Source organism: Fusarium tjaetaba, assembly GCF_013396195.1.
Source record: "Fusarium tjaetaba strain NRRL 66243 chromosome Unknown NRRL66243_c0000312, whole genome shotgun sequence".
In the NCBI taxonomy this organism is placed as follows: domain Eukaryota; kingdom Fungi; phylum Ascomycota; class Sordariomycetes; order Hypocreales; family Nectriaceae; genus Fusarium; species Fusarium tjaetaba.
Window position 1 is genome coordinate 35,396 of NW_023501508.1, and position 19,936 is coordinate 55,331.

At 47.5% G+C, this 19,936-nt stretch overlaps 11 protein-coding genes across 11 annotated transcripts; 3 read left to right on the top strand and 8 right to left on the bottom strand.

Annotated features, from left to right (window-relative positions):
* Positions 1-1,779: 1,779 nt before the first annotated feature.
* Positions 1,780-2,688, bottom strand: FTJAE_11998 (corticosteroid 11-beta-dehydrogenase; the record flags this gene model as incomplete). The annotated part of the gene is made up of 4 exons (XM_037345000.1): positions 1,780-1,816; positions 1,866-2,236; positions 2,290-2,448; positions 2,503-2,688. 4 exons carry the CDS (start codon positions 2,686-2,688, stop codon positions 1,780-1,782), a joined length of 753 nt encoding a protein of 250 aa, XP_037200951.1.
* Positions 2,689-2,951: 263 nt separating this feature from the next.
* FTJAE_11999 (FAD dependent oxidoreductase superfamily) lies at positions 2,952-4,426 on the top strand (the record flags this gene model as incomplete). Its single annotated transcript, XM_037345001.1, has 3 exons — positions 2,952-3,412; positions 3,470-4,203; positions 4,410-4,426. The coding sequence occupies 3 exons, from the start codon at positions 2,952-2,954 to the stop codon at positions 4,424-4,426; spliced, it is 1,212 nt and encodes a 403-aa protein (XP_037200952.1).
* An 88-nt stretch (positions 4,427-4,514) lies between these two features.
* On the bottom strand, positions 4,515-4,835 carry FTJAE_12000 (uncharacterized protein; the record flags this gene model as incomplete). The annotated part of the gene is made up of 1 exon (XM_037345005.1): positions 4,515-4,835. The coding sequence occupies one exon, from the start codon at positions 4,833-4,835 to the stop codon at positions 4,515-4,517; it is 321 nt and encodes a 106-aa protein (XP_037200953.1).
* A 30-nt stretch (positions 4,836-4,865) lies between these two features.
* Positions 4,866-5,547, bottom strand: FTJAE_12001 (uncharacterized protein; the record flags this gene model as incomplete). Its single annotated transcript, XM_037345006.1, has 2 exons — positions 4,866-5,474; positions 5,530-5,547. 2 exons carry the CDS (start codon positions 5,545-5,547, stop codon positions 4,866-4,868), a joined length of 627 nt encoding a protein of 208 aa, XP_037200954.1.
* Positions 5,548-6,182: 635 nt separating this feature from the next.
* Positions 6,183-7,211, bottom strand: FTJAE_12002 (homocysteine S-methyltransferase; the record flags this gene model as incomplete). Its single annotated transcript, XM_037345007.1, has 1 exon — positions 6,183-7,211. The coding sequence occupies one exon, from the start codon at positions 7,209-7,211 to the stop codon at positions 6,183-6,185; it is 1,029 nt and encodes a 342-aa protein (XP_037200955.1).
* Positions 7,212-8,009: 798 nt separating this feature from the next.
* FTJAE_12003 (uncharacterized protein) lies at positions 8,010-8,534 on the top strand (the record flags this gene model as incomplete). Its single annotated transcript, XM_037345008.1, has 2 exons — positions 8,010-8,316; positions 8,392-8,534. 2 exons carry the CDS (start codon positions 8,010-8,012, stop codon positions 8,532-8,534), a joined length of 450 nt encoding a protein of 149 aa, XP_037200956.1.
* Positions 8,535-9,072: 538 nt separating this feature from the next.
* FTJAE_12004 (global transactivator) lies at positions 9,073-9,447 on the bottom strand (the record flags this gene model as incomplete). Its single annotated transcript, XM_037345009.1, has 1 exon — positions 9,073-9,447. The coding sequence occupies one exon, from the start codon at positions 9,445-9,447 to the stop codon at positions 9,073-9,075; it is 375 nt and encodes a 124-aa protein (XP_037200957.1).
* A 402-nt stretch (positions 9,448-9,849) lies between these two features.
* On the bottom strand, positions 9,850-10,963 carry FTJAE_12005 (CHD3-type chromatin-remodeling factor PICKLE; the record flags this gene model as incomplete). Its single annotated transcript, XM_037345010.1, has 4 exons — positions 9,850-10,285; positions 10,335-10,498; positions 10,557-10,828; positions 10,948-10,963. 4 exons carry the CDS (start codon positions 10,961-10,963, stop codon positions 9,850-9,852), a joined length of 888 nt encoding a protein of 295 aa, XP_037200958.1.
* Positions 10,964-12,915: 1,952 nt separating this feature from the next.
* On the top strand, positions 12,916-14,850 carry FTJAE_12006 (retrograde regulation protein; the record flags this gene model as incomplete). The annotated part of the gene is made up of 2 exons (XM_037345011.1): positions 12,916-13,076; positions 13,125-14,850. 2 exons carry the CDS (start codon positions 12,916-12,918, stop codon positions 14,848-14,850), a joined length of 1,887 nt encoding a protein of 628 aa, XP_037200959.1.
* Positions 14,851-15,038: 188 nt separating this feature from the next.
* Positions 15,039-16,143, bottom strand: FTJAE_12007 (AB hydrolase superfamily; the record flags this gene model as incomplete). Its single annotated transcript, XM_037345012.1, has 4 exons — positions 15,039-15,319; positions 15,369-15,642; positions 15,695-16,045; positions 16,096-16,143. 4 exons carry the CDS (start codon positions 16,141-16,143, stop codon positions 15,039-15,041), a joined length of 954 nt encoding a protein of 317 aa, XP_037200960.1.
* A 352-nt stretch (positions 16,144-16,495) lies between these two features.
* On the bottom strand, positions 16,496-17,737 carry FTJAE_12008 (methyltransferase family; the record flags this gene model as incomplete). Its single annotated transcript, XM_037345013.1, has 2 exons — positions 16,496-17,482; positions 17,537-17,737. 2 exons carry the CDS (start codon positions 17,735-17,737, stop codon positions 16,496-16,498), a joined length of 1,188 nt encoding a protein of 395 aa, XP_037200961.1.
* Between the last annotated feature and the right edge of the window lie 2,199 nt (positions 17,738-19,936).

Below are 19,936 nucleotides of genomic sequence, written 5' to 3' on the forward strand. Positions count from 1 at the left end.
AAAAGTAGATGCGAAAATGTGCTATGTGTGTAAAGTGTCGATAGTGATGAAAAGGGTTTCGAGATATTGAACATGATGAGAAACTTCTCGGTAGAAATCAATATAAGTAAAAGTTGAAAGAATGTTATTCACAACGCCGTGACTTCCAACCAACAGTGACGCATTGTCGTGATGGTCAACGAGGATGGAAGGTGCGTATATAAACGGGATGAGCAAGAAACACAAGAACAAACGAACAAATAAAAAGTAAAGAAAATACTTGCCTCCAAACTCGTGATCAGACATCTTGGAGAAGCAAAAATCCGTGAATCAGGGTGGTGATGGAAGGGTGTTTGCGGTTGACTGCGTATTTTGGAGTGATGACCGAGAATACACCAAAGACGCGGTTATTCAGAGACGGTGGCTGGCCGAGTGCAACGCGAAGACAAAGTCCCAGGGAGCAATAAATGTAACAAAAAATTGAAGATGAGATAAGCGAGGTCTTGTAGTGATGTATGTATCCGTCGAGAAGCGTGTATGTTTCACTGTTGTTTGAGTGCTGTTGTTTTATATTGGATCTTGATGATGAGCTTCACTTTTGCTTGTCAGGCTGAGAAGGAGACAGACGGGTGGGATGGTCACTCAGGCCCATGAGTGGTGGGGCAAGCCTCTTTTGTATCTGAAGAGCTGCTGTGTTTTTTTTTTTGCGCCGCGCTTGTAGCCAAGTCTCCACCTGGAATTTCATTTGCTCAGTGGAATTTCATTCATGGCAGTGGCTCGAGCACCAGTGGGGGAGCCTCAGGTCCCAAGGCTGCTGCCCGTAACTGGACTGGGCTCCATGTAATTGGTGTCTCCATTTCCAGCCACACGGGGCGCGTCTTTTTTGTTGTGCACGGACCAGTTACGCAGCTATTTCAGAACTTCCATCTTTTGAAAATTTCCTATTCCTTCATCAACACATTCCTTTTCTCTCTCCATTCTCTACAAACATGCCACAACGCTCTGATCGAGCAACGGCTTTGTCAAGGCGGCGCCAATAGCGTCTGCCAATTTGCTATACCTCAAAAGTACTCGCTTTGTGCGTTGCTTTCACTCGAGTGCAGCCGCCGATTCTTTGGGTAAGTCTCTCTTTGTTCTCCATCCACCAACTCGCATGAAGAGATATGTTGTCGCCCCAGGCTGAGGAGGTTCGACAAGCCTCCTGTGCTGATTGACTTCGTCCTGTGCCAAATGGACAGAACTGATTGATCCCAATCGTCTTTGTTTCAAAGCTTGAACCACGCAACCCGATCAAGGGCTAATCAACTCAAAGTTTAGGCTGCACTTTCTAACCCACGCTGTAAGACTCCCTTCAGCATCTTTACACCTCTCCGATACGCCATGATGCACTTCGCTATCTGGTACTATCAAATACCGACTCTCATGACGGATAAAAACGATAGCCTGAGCGCATTCGACTGCACGCTTGCTTTGGACAACATGTTGGAACGTATAACTAACATGCGACAAGGCAGCTGTTTTGAACATCATGTCTTTGGGACTTCGGTTGCATGCGACAAATCAGCATCAGGTAAGAACAAACTTTTATTTTCTTTCGACTACCAACATCAAATGCTATGATGAAGAAACTTACATTCCATGCTAAATCCGAATGTCCATGTGGAGCAAACTAAGAGCTTTTCATCTTTCGACTGACTTGCATTTGTCTTTCTATCTTTTATCTACTCGAATCATATGCAAAGACATAAAGCTAACTCTGCTTGAGATATCCAGGTTCTTGCAACATCCCTAAGCTAAACCCTATTCTTGGTATGCCTCGACCTCTGGTGAGTTCCATCTGCATAATTGTTAGTCTTTGATGTCATAGTATGTTGTGTGAGACGTACGAGAAGAATTTGCCGCTCAGCTCTTTGAGCGGGTCTGCGACAAACTTGGCCATAACATTTCCTGGCTGCTCGGGCTTGAGCAAGGTGCCCTTTTCTTTGGCTTCGACGAAGGAATCGTATTGTGCCTTGTTCATAGAAGATTGGCCTTCCGATCTCAGTACTCCTTGCATCTCAGTGTCGACTCGACCTGGTGCAATAGCAACACTTGTGATATCAGGCTCTTCGAGCGCAATGTGAGCTGAGACAGAATTGTAGACAGCCTTTGATGAACCGTAACTTGACCAGGCGGCATATTGCTTAGTTGCTGCTCCTGACGAGACCCAGACAATGCAACCTTTGGACTTGCGTAGCTCTTTGATCGCAGCTTGAGCCTAGTGTTGTCAGTGTTCATGCTCGTAAAAGGACTGGACTAAGATTCCCTTACCAAGGCAATACCGCTGAAGACGTTGATGTCATAAATCTTCTTCCACTCTTCGAGCGTGGTGTCTGCAAATTTCTTGGGCGCCAACATGCCATGGTTGATGACCAGACCATCAACCTTGCCGAACGAGGATACAGCAAGGTCAACAAGCTTTGAAGGCAGCTAGAAAGCATATATCAGCCTCGTGACTCCTAATCTTTCAATTGGGTTACTCACCTGAGGTTCGACAATATCTCCAGCAATGAATTGGACCTGGTCAGGGTGCGATTTCTTCAACCCCTCCAATGCTTCAGATGATCGAGCTGTAATAACAACCTTGTGGGATTGGTTAAGCAGATAACGGGTAATGGCGGCGCCAATGCCCTTACTGGCGCCTGTAATAATGAAGACTTTGGAGGTCATGTTGAGGAATATGCTGTGTGACTGATATTGTTACCGTTCAGTGAGTATCCGTAACTTGGCACGTTTTTGAAGCTCAAGAGAGTGGGGGTTTCTTGGTGATGAGTGATGGTGGGGTCAATTTTGGAGCTTCAATTCTACTTACCCTGTATCATTGTCACTCACGTCATCGGTTCTTTCTTGGAAATAACCCGCCTGCATCAGCTGAGATCTTGTTCCGTTTTATCAATTATACAATAGATTTCTAATCTTAATACCTGGTCCCAATGGCCTCGACGGTGATTGTTGGAGGTGGCATAATCGGCATCGCGACAGCTTATTACCTCTCGGAACATCAACCTGGCTCAAGCATCCACCTTGTTGACTCGTCGGCAACGCTATTCGCCTCGGCATCAGGCTACGCTGGTGGATTTCTGGCGAGGGACTGGTTCCATCGCGATCTTGCGTCTTTGGGGGCACTGAGTTTTGACGAGCATGAGAAATTGGCAGAGCAGTTTAATGGGAGGGAGAAATGGTTGTATGCCAAGTCTGTGACCGTGAACTATGAGTTACCGAGAAGGAAACACAAGGGATCCACAGGCCAGGACTGGTTATGTGAGGGAGGGAGTCGTGCGGATGTGATAGAGGAGAGATCAGAGGTTAAAGACAGGAATAGCCCGCCTTGGTTGAGGCGTATCAAGGGTGATGCTCTCAGCTTGGTTGATAATGGTGAAGGCACAGCTGTTCTGTAAGTCACTCTCTTATGCTTATGAGACTGATGTATTCTAACGACCCATACATATAGAGACCCTTCAAAACTATGTCAGTTCCTCCTGGAAAGATGCCGAGCAGCGGGGGTGCGGATACATAACCCTGCCGTTGTTCTAAATGTAGGCGCCGACTGTCATGATGAGTTATCATATATCCGTATCGGTTTCACAGACTGCTCCTCAGAGACACATATCCCAGCTACGCGAATACTTGTCTGTGCTGGGGCATGGACCCCGAGTGTTTTGGAGTCCATGTTTCCCGGATCATCTATCAACATACCCGTGGTGCCGCTCGCAGGCCACTCACTCGTTGTACGAAATCCGACGGATATCGGCGATATATACCACTCTATATATACAAGCATGGACGATTTCTCACCAGAGATTTATGCTCGACCAAATGGACACATCTGGCTTGGTGGTGTGAACGCATCTCTCCGACTGCCACCGTTAGTAACAGGTGCGAAACCCATGGATGCGCCACTTGAGAAGTTGAAGAACCTGGCGAGGCAGATCATTAGAACCGAAGATGGCGAACTGGAAGTTTTACGGACAGGCTTATGCTTTAGACCTGTCTCGGAACGAGGAACACCCTATATCACACGCATAGAGGATGTAGATCTACGGCAAGGCTACAGGACACGGAAAGGAAGCGATGGTGGCGTCTATGTAGCGACAGGGCATGGGCCATGGGGGATCAGCCTGTCGCTAGGAACAGCGAAAGTTATGGCTGAGATGATGCAGGGAAGAGAGTTAAGTGCTGATATCAGTAAGTTGGGATATTGGCCGTGATCAAAGCTTGGGTATTTGAATTGGATACAAAGCAAGCCACACAGAGGTTCGGATATATGAATAGCATGATAGCATGGAGTTAACTGAAGTAGCTTTTTCATTACACCTGAAGCGACCGGTAATTTCCTTGCAACTAATCTATTAGACTCGCATTCATGCAAAGCACTCATATGACGCCTCCAGATCGTTCCATTTGGTAGCAAGCGACATCCTGGCGATAAACTCATCATAAACTCATCATAAGTTTATCATAAATTTATCATAAACTAAGGATATCTTATGATTTCCTTAGATTATATTAGCAAGAGAAGAATGCCAGCGCCTTTTGTTGGGACGAAATCCACGGGTACCGTGAGCTGTCAACTGATCCGCGATATACTCTGGCATGTCCTGCTGGAAACGAAGATTGGCGGCGTCCAGCTGAACTCCAGTGATAGCTTTGGTTGCCAGTGCCTTGTGGAAGTCTCGATACTGCGAAGGTATGTCCGACCACTCCTCCTCGTTGAACGTAACCGACAGTTCGAAGCCGGCCTCTCGCAAAGGAGCCGTCGCCTTTGCAAGCCCGATGAAGTCTCTCCATGGAAGATGCATGTGTATCTGAAGTTTCATCTTGTCCGCGAGTGCAACCAGCTCCTTCACCTAGAAGTAAAAATGGAATTCCGCGTTGGTCTTGGCACCGTGAGGATAATCAATCTCCTGCCAGGTGTTGAGTGACTCTGATCTGATATAACTCTCTTTTGCCAAAAGCATAACAGCTCTCGCGTGAAGTTGGGGCATTTGTGATCTGTTGAGGGAGAAGAACGTGTCACAATAAAGTGATAGTTCGTGAACGGACTCGTTGCAATAGAACACAAAAAGCGTTTTCGAGGCAGTTCGAGCAAAGGGGGGCTGATTTGTGCCCTTTTCCAGGGCCTTTACATAGCGACAAAGGTATTCATCGTATAATTTAGGCATGCCGTAAGCGAACAAGTCATTTGTGGCAGTGTCTTTGGTGTTTGGAGCTGGCATGGCCGAGCGAGTGTAGACTTCGACCCTGCGTTCCTCGGGCGAGATGTGGTTCTCTTCGTGATGCAGAACACCCGAGTCTGCTGTAGTAACGCCTGACCAAGACACCGGAATAGTGAAATCATGAGCTGCAGACCTTGAGTGGTCGATATCCATTGGGATGGTTTCCGCATGCACTGCATCAGCAGATTGGGCGGTGTCCTGAGAAGTAGCATGGAAGGACTCGGATCGCTTCCGAGGCGGCTACCTTATAATATCAGAGAAGTCTCATCAGGATTGGATAGTTGAGAACACTTACGCCGTGATGGAGATCCATGATGACCGATTTGATGCTTTTCAGGTGCGGAGTTGAGGATTCATGACTTCTCCTTTTTACAGAATGACGGGCGCACAAGTCTGAGATATATGTCAGGTACTGCGAAGGAATGAATGGAGAAAGAGACTTTATACAATTGGAAAAGACTAGGCTTACCAAGTGCCAAGTTTCGCACTTATTGAAGTGGCCGTGTGAAGAGAACGAAGACCTGGGTAGCTGTGTTAACGAAAGGTTCAGGTGTAAACATGAAGAAAATATAGCAACCGGAGCAAGAGATCAGTGAGGGGTAAGTTAATACAAATGTTCAGACGAAACTGCAAAACCGTGCTCTGCCAGGTCACGCACAAGTGACTGCCGCGTATAGGCAGCCTAACGTTCTGATAAATCGTCGTAGACTCTTGAAGGCGTGTTGAGATAGCCATTATGAAGGCATATTAATTCTATCCTAAATTGGCCCAAGTTTACCTAAGTTTATATAAACCTTCTCATCACTTAAGATAGAAATCCCTACTTTTCTACGGCTGTAGTAACCTCTTCGTAGTGTTGTTGACGTATTTCATATCATGTTCTGTTACAAATTTAATCTATCTTAAGTTTGTTTCATACTGTTGTGCTTTTGCATTAATAGAAAGCCTCTATTTCACGAGACAATCGCGAAGTTTCTTGATATCTTCGCTCCCAGCCCTACAGCATCCACCGACCAAGATGGCAGGCCACTTTCCTCTATCCTCCGTAGCCTTCACGACTGTCTCGAGTTGGCGTTCCCAAGATGAGCGCCTATGAGTCTCAACACCATCCGGCATCTCCCACTTTTGTGTGGTTGTGTTGTAAACCTCTCCATTAGTTCCGTCAGGGTACAGCACCAGAGCAGGCCACTCAGTAATCTTGCCGCTCTCGATCAAACCTGAGACCGTGCGCTCAAAGATTTGAAGGAGCTGGTCAAGCTTGTCGACCTTGGTGCAGTTGATACCGATACCCCACGGCAACTTGGATGAGATCTTGGGATCCAGCATGGCCTCCACAGCGGCCTCGATGGAGTTGCCATCAGGCATTTTGAGGTCTTTCTCAGGGGAGAGACATGCCGTCCAGTAAGGAAGATCAGATAGTGTTGGTGTCGCAGCGAGAGCTTTGCGCATGGCAACAATCTCGTCGACGCGGGGAATAGTCTCAAGGGCAACATAGCCCACTCGCTTCTGTATATCAGAAACCTCAGCGAAGACGCCCAATCGCTCACGGTGCCATGCCTCCAAATCAGCCAGGGAGCTGTGCTCAGCATCGTATTTCCCACTGTACTCCTGACCTGGAATCATGCAAGCTCCATAAGGCCCAATGCTCAACGCAACACAGCCCTTTTCCCCCACAGCACGCTGAGCAATACTAACAGCATTGTCCAAGAACCGAGGAACAGTTTCACGGGGAATGCCCTCGGGGAAATCCTCAGTGCGAGTGTCGGCGAAACCATGAAGCGAAACTTGATATGTCGCTGTGAGGAGCACGTCAACTGGGACAGCTCCGAAATCGCTCTGACATGATTGAAGAGTGGATTGGTCAGAAACAAGCAGATGAGAGGACCAGAGCGGCGTTGAACGGGAGAAAGTGATGGAGTACTTGGACTCGAGAGAGGTACCGAGACCGCCGTCAAGAATGAGAATTTTGGACGGCATTTTTATGTTTGGTTGTGGTTGATGAGGTTGAGTTTGTGCCCACTTCTGTCTAAAGAAAAGAGAAAACTAGTGGATTGTCAAGACGCCCTTTATCGAGCACGAGTCCTTAGTCGGGAATAACATCATCTAGTCAAAGAAAATTACTTATTATTGCAGAGTAAGAACTACTAATATCTATTCATGTAACGATCTGACTCGTGAAGTTATTCAATAAAATATTGCTGTCAAGTAATTCTCGTCTAATGCTTAATCGCAGACACCATCCGGCGATGCTGAATGAAGTTTTATTCGACTACCCCTCAAGTCATATGGATTATCTGAACGACAAAAAAGGGTAAAAGAATTCTAGTGATCAGTTGCTAGAGACATACATTCCGAGCTAATGGGCACTGTCCCTAAAATGCTGTATTTCGAGGACATTGCCACTCTATGTCCAGGCCCTTTACAGGCCTCTGTGTTCGCTGAAAGGTAATGAAGCATAGCTGATTGTATAGAAACAAGGGACAAGCCTTTAGTAAGTATTTGGTGAGTGTTCAGATTCAGCCTGAGTGCAGGGACATTGAACAAGGCTAGAAGACCTCACCTATTCAGTCATCTTGAGTGTTCGAAGATGCATTATCATTGTTCAAGACGGAAAGAATCCGTCAAACAGCTGCATGAAATATTTAAAGCGAACTCTCATTCACTGTCATTCCTATCTCTTGTCATCCTCAGATCAGTCTCATCCGATCGACGATATCGCCTATAACCATACAACTCGTCGACCGAGTCTCATCCTCCCATTACACAAAACAGGAAATGCCTCTCCGAAGATTCTCTGGTTGTATGGGATCCTCTCCCGACATCGATCAACACCTGACTATCGGAGTTTGCACGGAACCTATGGAAGGTCTTCCAAACCACTGGATTCTCATGCTCACCGATGCTGACGCCGAGTACGCAACATGTTACCATCCCTTGGGTGGCCCTTCGAGACGCAGACCCTGGGAACTTGTGATTGAGAGTGGAGAGCGAAGAAGCTGGGACGTCGACCGCTTTTCTTACGTCTCCAAGATCTCAGTGCGACATGCAAGACAGGTAAAGGCTTCTGCTAAGAAAATTCCATGTGAGTTTAGTCAAAGATAGGTTGTGAGAGTGCTCTGGGATCTAGAGCTGCAGAAAGTCATACCTCTTGGTACAGCGAAGAAGATCGCTCGAGATGTGGAGGAAGATCCCTATGCTGATGCATCGCCTATTGTGGAAGAGCATGAGGGTTTCCGGGATCAGATGTTCGACTGGGTAGAGAAGCATTGCTTGTCTAGGCTTGGGTCACCTAGACGATAAAAGTACTACATAGCGCAGGTCGCCGTTCTCTCTCATTTCTTTGAGTTTATGACAGGTAAGTCAAGGTATAGTATAGGCAACACGACAAATGAAATAAAGAGCTCGCCAGCCAGAAGACGAAGCATTGTCTCATGAAAATTCGCACTGAAGTCTACGAGTGATTATGCCCTGACTACAGTTCTGTATATGAAAGACGACCACGGTGAAATCAGGATCATAATGTTCGATGAAATTCCCTAAAATTTGAGAAAGTTGTCATAATTTAGGCCTTCTTTAGGATAAAATACCCTAAAACTTTATCATCATCGTCCTCTGTCCTGCACAGTCATAGCATACCGATAGCATCAAACGCTCTGTTCTTCTTGTCTCGGATCTCCATCACGTACTTTTCCACAGCACAGCACAGTCCTGGGCTCACCGTTCGCGAATAAAGGTAGGCTTCTGCTGTCCTAGTCGGTTAACTCGTTCAGCTGCTTGCTCTTCCCACGCTTTCTTCCACCAGGGTCCGCATCGAATGACGACATTTGCAAAGTGCATGTTAAAGTCTCTGGCCACCGGTACTTCGAATGGTTAGTAGTGTGTTGGTGATCGGATGGTATGCCTTCCTGAGCGCAATTGCCACGATGTCCAGGAACCACACGCTTTCATCGACCATGACAAATGAATCCTCAGGGTAAAGGTCGAGATGTTGTCGTACTGTATCGAGTATCGCCTCCACACGTGATGACAGCGAGTTGTCTCCTTGCTCCAGCTGCCGACACCACTCGGCAACCTGCTCGAGAGCTTGGTCGTCAGGAATGGCATCGTCCACATCTTCCTGTCTCATAAATTCCATAAGACCTCTGTGGGTCAGCTTTAGCTGCACTAGCATCGGATGGTAGGCGTGCTGCTGGGCCTGATAAGGTGCAACCATCCTGTGCCATCATGCTTCTTGCCTCGAGAGGCCTTGCCACGAGATTTGTGACCTTGTGATTTCTTATTGTTCCTCCTCCTCATCATCATGAGCCGCTTGAATTCTGCAAAGGAGTTGTTCCAACTTGACCTGTCTTTGGGGACGAGGGCGAAGAGTCGCGCAATGCCAGTCCTAGGCCGAAGGCGATCTTGGATAGTGGATATTGGGTTCAATAAGCAGGCTGCGTCGATCATCTGGACCTACCGGATCATATGTCTCCCGGTGGGATGTCGAGGCGCGTTCTTCCCAAGCTCTTTGAATGTACTCAGAAAGATATTGAAGTCGGCGATGGGATGCCTTTAAGCAGGCTCAGCAGGGCATATCCGTCCTCCCATGTGTTGTCCAGGGGCGTGCCTGTCAAGGCTAGACAGCCTTCGAATTGCCCACGATGGCAGCAAATGTGCGAGTGTTGCGGTTCTTGATGATATGAGCCTCGTCAAGGATCATGCATTTCCCGATCGGCTTCCATGGCTCGGACTCCAGGCTGCCAGAAAGGAGGACTAGCTTCGGTCTTTTTGGGAAGAGCAACGCCAGATCCGCACTGTAGACTTCGATGGCATCCTGGAACCTTGCAACACGGTTCACCTCTTCAGTATGATATGAATAGGACGCGATTGCGACTCTGTACCACCACAGGTTGAAGGGGGAAAATGATCCTCGAAAATGATCCTCCAAAACGCAAACGATCGGCTTGTGGACATGCCTCACGCTCTTCATCACAATGACGGATGCCCTTCCCTGATATTTGTCCACCAGTCTTACCGCATCAAAGAAGGCATCAATCTCCGCCATCCACTGGCTACAGCATGAGAGAGGTGCAACGATAAGTGAAGGCCCATCTCGGCTACCAGGCTTTTGCCCAGCCCTGGGGGTCTCCCAATATCATGCCCTTGAGAGGGCCAACGAGAGATCTCAAAGCGGCCTCCACAGCATGCTTTTGGTGATCGAACAGTGTATTGCCATACTTGAGGTCGGGTATACGGCCTGAGCGTGGCGCTTCGTTTTTGGCGATCTATTGCGAACTCACAATTAGTCAACTAGTCGATAATGGCGCCACGGGTTGAACTCACAATCATGTCGTTAAGGGTATTGAGGTATGCAACGATGCTTTCTTCACCGTAGTATTCATCTTCTTCACCCTCGATGCCCTCTTCATCACCGTTGGCGGGCGCATCAACGTGACCATTACTGTTATCTGCAGGGTCCTGGGTAGAGTTCTCCCTATTATCAATAGGTTGTGATGTTATGATAGAGTTTTCACGAGACTGAACAACGCCTTCACCACTCTCCATAAAGTCAGTGAAGAGAGAAGTGGTCTTTGGAAGTCGAGTTAAATCCAGGGCTTGACAGAGAGCGCAGATAGTTGGCAGGTTGTACTAGTTTTTGCTGTCAGATCCGGTTGAGTTGAAGAAGAAGGAGGAAATGATGATGAAGAGGGAAAGAAAATGCAAAAGAGCATACAATGAAATCCGAGCATGTTAATATCTACATAACGCCAAGCACCTGATGACAGTGAATCACAGTCAAATCAAGGGGCCATGCATAATGCTTGCTTAGTCAATCAGAATCACCCCTTTATATCAATTATTAAAAAGAAACAAAGTGTTTTACTACCAAGACAAAGCAAGCAATGACAAGAAGCCATTTCTGCAAGTGTCTTCATTATGAACCCTAGAGTATCACTGCCCAAGCCAACGAGTGACAGAGGATTAAGCATATCAGCCCAACAGCACGTCTAACATGAAACAGACGATCAACAAATCCCTCTAAGCTTTTAGCGTTACAACTTCTAGGCGGACCCATGGTTTTGACCTCCAGCTGGTGGGCCACGAAATCTGGCAACTCGTCGCTTAAGAGAAGAAAAGCATCACTATCTCACCAGAAAAGATTACAAGTTCACTATGTTTATTGAGCCTCTTTGCGTAGAGGAAGCAATCATGCTGGGAGCACAGATGTACTGCTACTGGCATATCTCAGGATTCCTGATGGAAGGACCAGATGTTGCCGCCCCTCGTAACCATGTCAAGTCGTAGTCTAACACGGGGACGAGTTGACGAAGACTAGCATTGCTTACTGACTGTCTCATAAGCTTGAGAAACTGTGTGAAGACGCCAACTCACCTGGAAAACACTCGATTTAGGATTCGGGAAACCTAGGATATTAAAGCTATACTGTACAAGCTGGACAGCCCAGCCTAGAAGTTCATTGTCCAGACACAAACTTCTAGCGAGAATGTATTCTTCTAATTGAATCGACAATCGCCGATGAAGAAGCAAAAGCACCAACATGCGAATGATATTGACGCGTTCTTCTCGTAAGTCCCCTGAATACGCCCTTGCTTCTGCCGTGTACACAACTGTATGCAAAGTCGTCGATAATAAGACCCAAGAAAGACAAGAGGGATCATCTCCCACGCTACGTCCTTCGATTTGCCTTGACAGCCAGCCTCAAATAAAATCACATTAACCGAGTTTCTCTTGGAGCTAGTTCTGGACCAGGTGAAGACTCTCGCTCAGCACTCTTGACTCTCGAACGAATGAACCCCAACATCCTCGCATCAACGAGCACTCGCTACTGAAGAAACTCGGTATCATTCGCCGATGTTTGCCCTATTCTGCTTGTCATCCGGGCACAGCTGCCTCGAATCGTCCGCCCAAGATCTTGTCGTAAAGTATGAGCCCTTTCTACAAAATGCTAACATAAATATGTTATTAAAAGCATCTCAGCGCCTCGCGGTCAACATTCATAAGGCAATGTCTTTGACAGAACAGCTGAACACTTTGAATGGTACACTGCATCGCAAATTTTGCTGCCATTGCGGAACAAATGGGAAACCACGGTAGTAAATGAACTAGGTACCTGAGCCAAAGACCTAAGTTTAGGATAAATTTACCTAGATATTTTGTCACTTTAGGATGGAGATCGTAAGTAACAGGGCTTGTTGGATCACAGTAGTCCACGGCTGCATTTCAGCAATTTATCTTGTCCATACTTAGCAATTGGAGTGAATTGTCGATTTGAGGCTCGTTTTGTGCCTGTTAACCTTGTTGCCTCACCGTTTGTAGAGCCGTTGATTGAACAACGGTCAAGACCTCAATCCGTCGAGATAAGGTCTCCGATCTCGTACTTATCTCTACCCTGGCCAATGACTTGATTCAATCACGTAGCTTGTGCTGCCATTGGCGTCGCTGCTCAACGGTAACTGGCTCGATTTCCAGACAAGCTCATTTAAGGTTGGCGTACGTCAGGGCAATCCCATCACAGCTGAAACCCGCCGCAGGGCGTTAGCTTCCCTTCTGGTGACGGGAAGCTCCCTGAAATAGAGGCCCCCGACCACCTTAAATACTGGGGAGCTCTGCATTTCGCCTCTATGCCAACGTCATCAACGACAAGCGGGCATCTTCACCTCCACAACAAACACAGCCCGTGATGGATTTCTCCGACTTTGAAGTCATCGACCCAATCGCCGAGTTTGGCCATGAGAGCAGCGATGATGAGGATGCGCAGCCTCCGTATGCGCATCTTCAGGGCGGTCATCCCCCGTGGCAGGGCCATGAGGGCAAGCTAGTCGGTGTTGTTGACATGGGCAGGTGAGAAAGTAGAGACAATCCAACGGCTGCAACAAAGAAACTGACCAGTGATGCCATCACCAGCAACGGAATTCGTCTCTCAATTTCCGACCTTTCGAACCCATTGGCTCGTATGCTTCCTACCGTCTACCAGTATCGCGCCTCCATTTCTCTGTACGACTCTCAATATGATCCCGAGACTGGAGATCAGATTCCCATCCCCGACGATATTATTGAGTCAGTCGTTTCAGTCTTGAGTCGGTTCGTTGTTATTTGTGGCGACTTCCGATGTAAGAAGGAGAATATCCATGTCATCGCGACCGAAGCCACCCGCGCTGCCCTCAATTCGAAGCAGTTCTTGGCTACTATCAAAGACAAGACTGGCCTGACAGTTGAGCTTCTACCCAAAGAGGAAGAAGGCCAGATCGGTGCCCTCGGCATCGCCAGTGGCTTCTCTAACATGGAAGGCCTGGTGATGGACCTTGGCGGTGGTAGTACCCAGATTACCTGGATGCTCAGCTCGGGCGGACAGGTTCGCATGAGTCCCAAAGGCAGCTTCAGTTTCCCATATGGGGCTGCTGCTTTGACCAAGAAGCTCCACGATCTTCGTGACGGTAAGAAGAAGGATGAAGCCGATGCAGCTGTCAAGGCTTTTGAGGAGGAAATGATCGCCAACTTCAAGGACGCATACAATAACCTGCAGATCCCCGCCGAGATGACCGAGAAGGCTGAGAAGGAGGGTGGGTATCGTATTTATCTCTCTGGAGGTGGTTTCAGAGGATGGGGATATCTGCTCCTGTACCTGAACCAGACCGACGGCAGTTACTATCCAATTTCCATTATCAATGGATATACTGCCAAGCGCAAGCAGTTTGAGGATACCGAGGCTCTCAAGCATGTCGCCCATGCCGCGAAAGACATTTTCCGTGTTTCCGATCGTCGAAGATCTCAGGTTCCCGCGGTCGCGTTCCTTGTCAATGTTCTTTCAGAGTCCATCCCTGGGGGTATTAGAGAGGCACACTTTTGCCAGGGCGGTGTCAGAGAAGGCTTCCTCTTCCGCCAGCTTTCACCATCTATTCGAGCTCAGTCTCCCTTGGAGGTCGCTACAGGCTACTTTGCCCCGGGTTCGCGACATCTCATTCAGCAGTTGCTCAAGAACGCAATCCCGAAACCTTCTAAGAAGAAGGAATTCCCAGAGGAGTTCGGCGAGCCTGTTGTTGACTCATTCGCCAATGCGATGTATCTGCACATGTTCATGAGTAAGGAGACGGCCTCGACGACGGCTCTGTACTCAACCAGTGTCGGAAACATGTCTGCGATCCATGGTGTTTCGCACCAAGATCGAGCAAGGTTGGCCTTGATGCTCGAGTCCAGATATGGCGGTGAACTTCCTCCTCGTGAGCTGGAGTTCCGAGAGTCACTTCGTGACATGCTCACACCTGAGGAAGTCTGGTGGGCATCATATATCGGCAGGGTCGGACAACTCATCACCGCGCTCTACCCAGCCGGTAAGATCCACAAATCGAAGCCACGCGTCGTGTTCACGTCTCAGTGGTCGTACACTTTGGGCAAGAAGAAAAATAAGGAAGGTCTTCTGCTCACAATCTCGGTACAGAAGACAAACGATGACCCAGCAAGAACAAAAGAGACTGTCAAGGATGCAGCTAGTGATGTGGAAAAGATTGGAAAGAAGAAGAACTGGATTGGAGATGATGAGCCCTGGGGAATGAAGGTTAAGGTCAAGGTTGTGGAGGAGGGCATTCTCTTCGAGGAGATGGAGAAGCTCAAAATGTAGGATATCATGATCTTTGTTTCGGAAATTGTCGAAAAGCATAATGGGCATGTTTTGGGAACTGTCAAAGGGCATATTGGAAGGTAATGGAAGGGCAGAATGTATGATGGTACTGATTAGCTGATTTGGAACAAACTGAGTGTGTTTCGTCCTTTGCCCACTGTCGTCCTCGTTATACTCCCGGCTTACCTTTACTCTAACAACCAGCACACACCCTGAATGAGATCCTGTAGCCACTCCTTGGAAACAGGTAAGTCAGGGCAGGTCGTCCAGAAGCCATGAGGTAGCCCTGAATAGATGTGTGATTTGGTTGACAGCCCGGCTTCTTGGAGCAGTTGATCGAGAAGAATAGCATCGTCCCGACGCGGATCCCAACCGCAGATTGCAAAGTATGCTTTATTTGCTATACCAGCGTGGGAATCGAATAGAAGAGGAGACAGTCGCTTGTCTGTTGGGGGAGCACCGTATAATCCTGTTGCATGATCAGCCCTGAGTTAACACTTTTGTGGGAGAAAGTGTACCTGCGAAGTAGTCAATTGACTTTCGCGTGAGGCCAGGTGCATCATTAATCTCATCCACGCTCAGAATACGATCCAGATACTTCTCTGGTCTCACATCTGGGTGGCAGAAGCTCCCAGCGAGGAACACGACACCAGTGATTCTTGGAGAGAGGCCCTCGTCGCGAGCCAAATGCGATATTCCGGCAGTAAAGTTGGCGCCAGCAGATGTGCCACCGAGAATAAATCCCTTAGATAAGTCCGTGCCGAGTTTCTCCTGGCCTTCTGGCGATGCAGCCTGTACAGAATGTTAGCTTGTGATAAGGTAGTTTGCTGGCGCTGTGTCTTACCCAACGGACGACGTCGAAGCTATCTTCAAAGCCAATGGAAAACTTGTGCTCAGGCGCAAGTCGATACTCGACACTTGCAACAACGACAGGAATTTCCAGCGCAAGTGCTCTGCATGTTACGTCGTCTGTTTCAAGACCACCCGTGACATATCCACCGCCGTGCATGTATAGGAATAGAGGCAGGGCATCGTTGCGAGCAGTTTGACGGTAGATGCGCAGCGTGATAGACGTGTTATCACGCACAGGGATATTTATTTCGTAAATATTGAGACCTTCCTGTGGAATAATCGGATCATGGTCTCTGGTCATGCCCAAGCTTGGTTTTGTGCCTGGGGGGAGATTGTTTGGGAACTGATGGGGTCAGTAACAATATCATGAAGTTTGCACATGACTTAGCGTACATCGACCCATTCGGGATGGGGTGTTGCATAATGTCTATATTCTGCCATTTTAATTATGCAATAGAAATGATGGTTTGATTTACTAATAGATGTGCGAAGGTGAGTGCTGTGTTTAAATAACTGCCCTGAGATCTATACGAGGGCGAACTCGGAGTCGCTTTGCTGATCCTTGCCTCCCGGGTTGGAGACGCAGGACTAGTTCAGCTACTGATCATCCTAAGGATCCGAAATCTTTGGTCATTTGATAGATTATCTTATCTGATCGTACTGTTATGGTAGTCTTGTCTAGTGCCCTTGCTTACACATGCAGCCTCTACTTGTCCTAGCATGAAGCCTCTTCTATGACACTTCCGATGACGGCTCAAAGGATTGAGGTTTTACATAGAATGTTTCCCCTCTGTTATCGTCGTTTCATTTTCCACGTCCAGAGCTTGCTCTGCTCCTTCGTGTGTTTCTCCAAAAAGGGCGCTTTCTCCAACCCATCAGCCTGAGTCTTCCAAATCTTCTTCCCCATGGCGACATACTTCTCCCCAAACTTCTCAATCTCCGCCAACGCAGTCTCTCTAGTGACTCGATGCATCTCAGCGTACTCTTCATCAGTACCAAACGTCGCAATCTTGTATCTCTGCTTCCACAACGCAACCATCTCCTCCGCAAAGGCGCTTTCAGCTTGTATGTTCTTTGCGACAAGATAAAACGAAGACCTGATCCTGTGGTGCTTGTGGTGCTTGTACAGTTGAATCGTTGCCATTTTGCTGAACTGATGGATCAAGTTAAAGCTTCGCCAACTGTCGAGCTTGTGCATCAGAATCACCATCGTACCGTCGTTCTTCAAATGTTCGAGACCCAGAGTAATCTGTGTAAGAGTTAGGCGAGTAGCTTCCCGGGGCTCTCGCCATTCCGCACGGGGGTGAGTGCGCAGGACTTGACCATCGCAGAAGACGAGATCAAACTTCTCATTATCGCTCAAGACCTTTTCGAAAAGGAAGTCATATGGTCCTGGAAAGTTCAACGGAACGTCGTCTTTGGTAATACCCATATCAGCTGCCAGAGTTGTGATGTCGCGGTACTCCACGTCCACTTTTGTATCGAGGATCTTGACGGCGTGTCCACCTTGCTCAACGGGGAGACTCATGGCTCTGATGTAAATATCAGGATTCATGGTCATGGCCGCGGCCGTGTCAACGAAGCCACCTGGTGCTACACACATGTCTAGCAAAGCCGGCTGTTCGACTTCATCCAGATTCAGGACATCAGTTGCTCTATCGAGGTCCATTGCGATGGTCTTCATCATGGCGTAGAAGAAATCTGTACTGCTCGCACTGCATTTATCTGCGACTGCTCGTTGTTTCTTGAAGTGGTCGTCGCCTCGACTTGTCTCCCAGCCCTGACTTTCTCGTTAAACAAATCTCCTTGCTCAGTATCTTTGTGAAAGACAAACCTTTCTTCTCAACTCATGGAGACGGCGAAACTCCTCGACATTCTCCAAGAGATAATCGCGGATAGTCTCTTGAGCAGATCTCTCAGGCTCTGAAACTTCGGGCCTGGCTTGCATCATTGCACGTGTCTTTTCTTGCTCTTGTTGTCCAGTGGTAGCATGTCCGCCATGGCTAGAGCTTGGAGTGTCAGCGTCGGAGGGCATGTTGGAGGCTAGAGATTCGCTACTAGATACCAACAGTTTGAGTAGAAGTGAGATTAATTTTCCATAAAGTTTCAATGGCATTTATACCTTCACAGAATGCTATCATCTTACGTATTTCTGGAGGCCTATTTCCGTTGTTCCAGTTTTTGCCCATTCACCAAATGGACCAACAAGCAACAGGCCAGTAACCGTTGGTGTTTGCCAACGAGGTCGGCCTCCAGCATAGAGACCATACCACACCATGTAACGCAGCACCAAGGCTCTCCCGAGCACAAAAACTTGGTTGGAAATTGTTCTGTAGTCATTGATTGGTCCTAAGTCTCACGAGGTCACCAACACAGGCCGGTCGGCCCCTTCATCGCCACTCGGAACACAGACGGTTAGATATTACAGCAGGTTTTGGGTGAAATAAAGTAGACAATTCACTTCCGGATTGTTGTTGGTTGATGACCTGGCTCTTTGTGGCTCTGCCAATCGATCATAGATACAATATAAAAGCTGTAAGCAACAAAGCAATGAGTAGCATTACATTCAGTGTTAATCCTTAGACAAGATAAAACAACGGAGACACTTGGATATAGTCATTGCAGTCACTGCAAATATATGAAGCTGGAGTGGCTGGAAATCAAGTCAGGTGCAGCCCTTACTTTAGCAACCGCTTATCAAAATTCGCAAGCAGAAGTCAAGTAGTCTGTGTTAAAACAGTTAAGCCAGCTCGTAAATATTTGGGTATCGGGTATCAATTCTAAACAGCTGTTGATTGGCCATCTTGGGGAGGTTCGATCTTCTTGATCTTTCTATATCCTTCTCGCATTTCTGTCTTCTTGAATCTTGTTGAGTAAAGATAATGAACAATAAACCACTGATATACGCAGAACAGACTATAAACTGTTAGATAAAAGTTGAGAGTCAGTAGGGAGGCCACTTACAATGCACAAATGCCAAAACAGCCACAAGCAATGCTAAGGTTGTCAAGCATTGCTACTGTTCCAGTAGATATGTCACCAACAAAGCCCGTCCTCCGCTTGTCGAGGTTTGACTCATTGTACGCATCTATATCCTCCCGAAGAACAAATATGACGGTGAGGGCGGCAAGCCACATCAGAGTTGAAAGAGCCAGAATCAAAATATACCATATTGGCGGTCTTGGGTTGTTGCGGCCTTGTGGCTTCACTGGTATCTTGAAAGCAAAGAAATGAAGGGCTCCCTGAGTCTGATCAGCAAGCTTACATATGTATACTGGTGATTGAACCTACGACTGCAAGATTGTACGCCGATGCAGCAAGCAAATTATGTCCCGCGTGTTTAGATATTATCCCGGCTGAAAGCCCAATAAAGCACACGAAGCTATCCACCTCCCGATGTCTGCTTTAAAAGCATCATCATAAAGTTTCTTAACCGGATTCGTCTCCTTCTCTCTCCCCAGCATATCCCTGACGATTTCGCCCAGTGGCATAGGACATATTGGACTCGACATGGCTGGATGTGTACATAGGTAAGCTGCAGATGAGAAGGATCAGGTGGTTTTTGGGCCGCCGCCGCGTAATCTAGTGTTTTATGGCTGTGGTCTTGGCTGGCCAGGGGATGTTGATCCAACATGACGCTAGGCCAAGGGTCAAAATTCCATCTTTTGGCCTTGGCCCTCGTCACTAATTCCGTTTGCACTGCCACTGTGAAATTGGCGGTGCCTGGGCTTCAATCATTCTGTGTCTTGGATCAAAGGGCCAAGCAACTGCTCGCGTAATGGTCTTATTTAGGGTTTTAATGCCAAGAAGCTTTGTATTTGATCATGGAGTAATTGAAGATATTCACAACTAGAGTTTGTTTGAAGGACCTCGTTTTTTTGTAGTAGCTACTTGAAGAGATCCACAACTACTTTTTGGCTTGTGAAAAGCTGTTTTCTATTGGTCTAATGAAGTTTACGAAATGATAATAGAATATGCAGGTAACTATCTAATCTTGGCTGTGGTTCATCATTCGTACAGTTCAGATTTCAAGTGCGGAATTAAGAGTGCGGAATTAAGGGATGCTTATGATTAAAGTCCCCGTGAAACCGATCGCATTTTAAACCAAATGCAATTTAAATATCACCTTTAACCTCGTATTATTGCCCAAAAGGGTATGATACGGCGCTGCGAGGATCTACGACAGCTCAGCTGTGTATGGATGTACAGTAAGAGGCTGTGCTTAAGGCTGAAA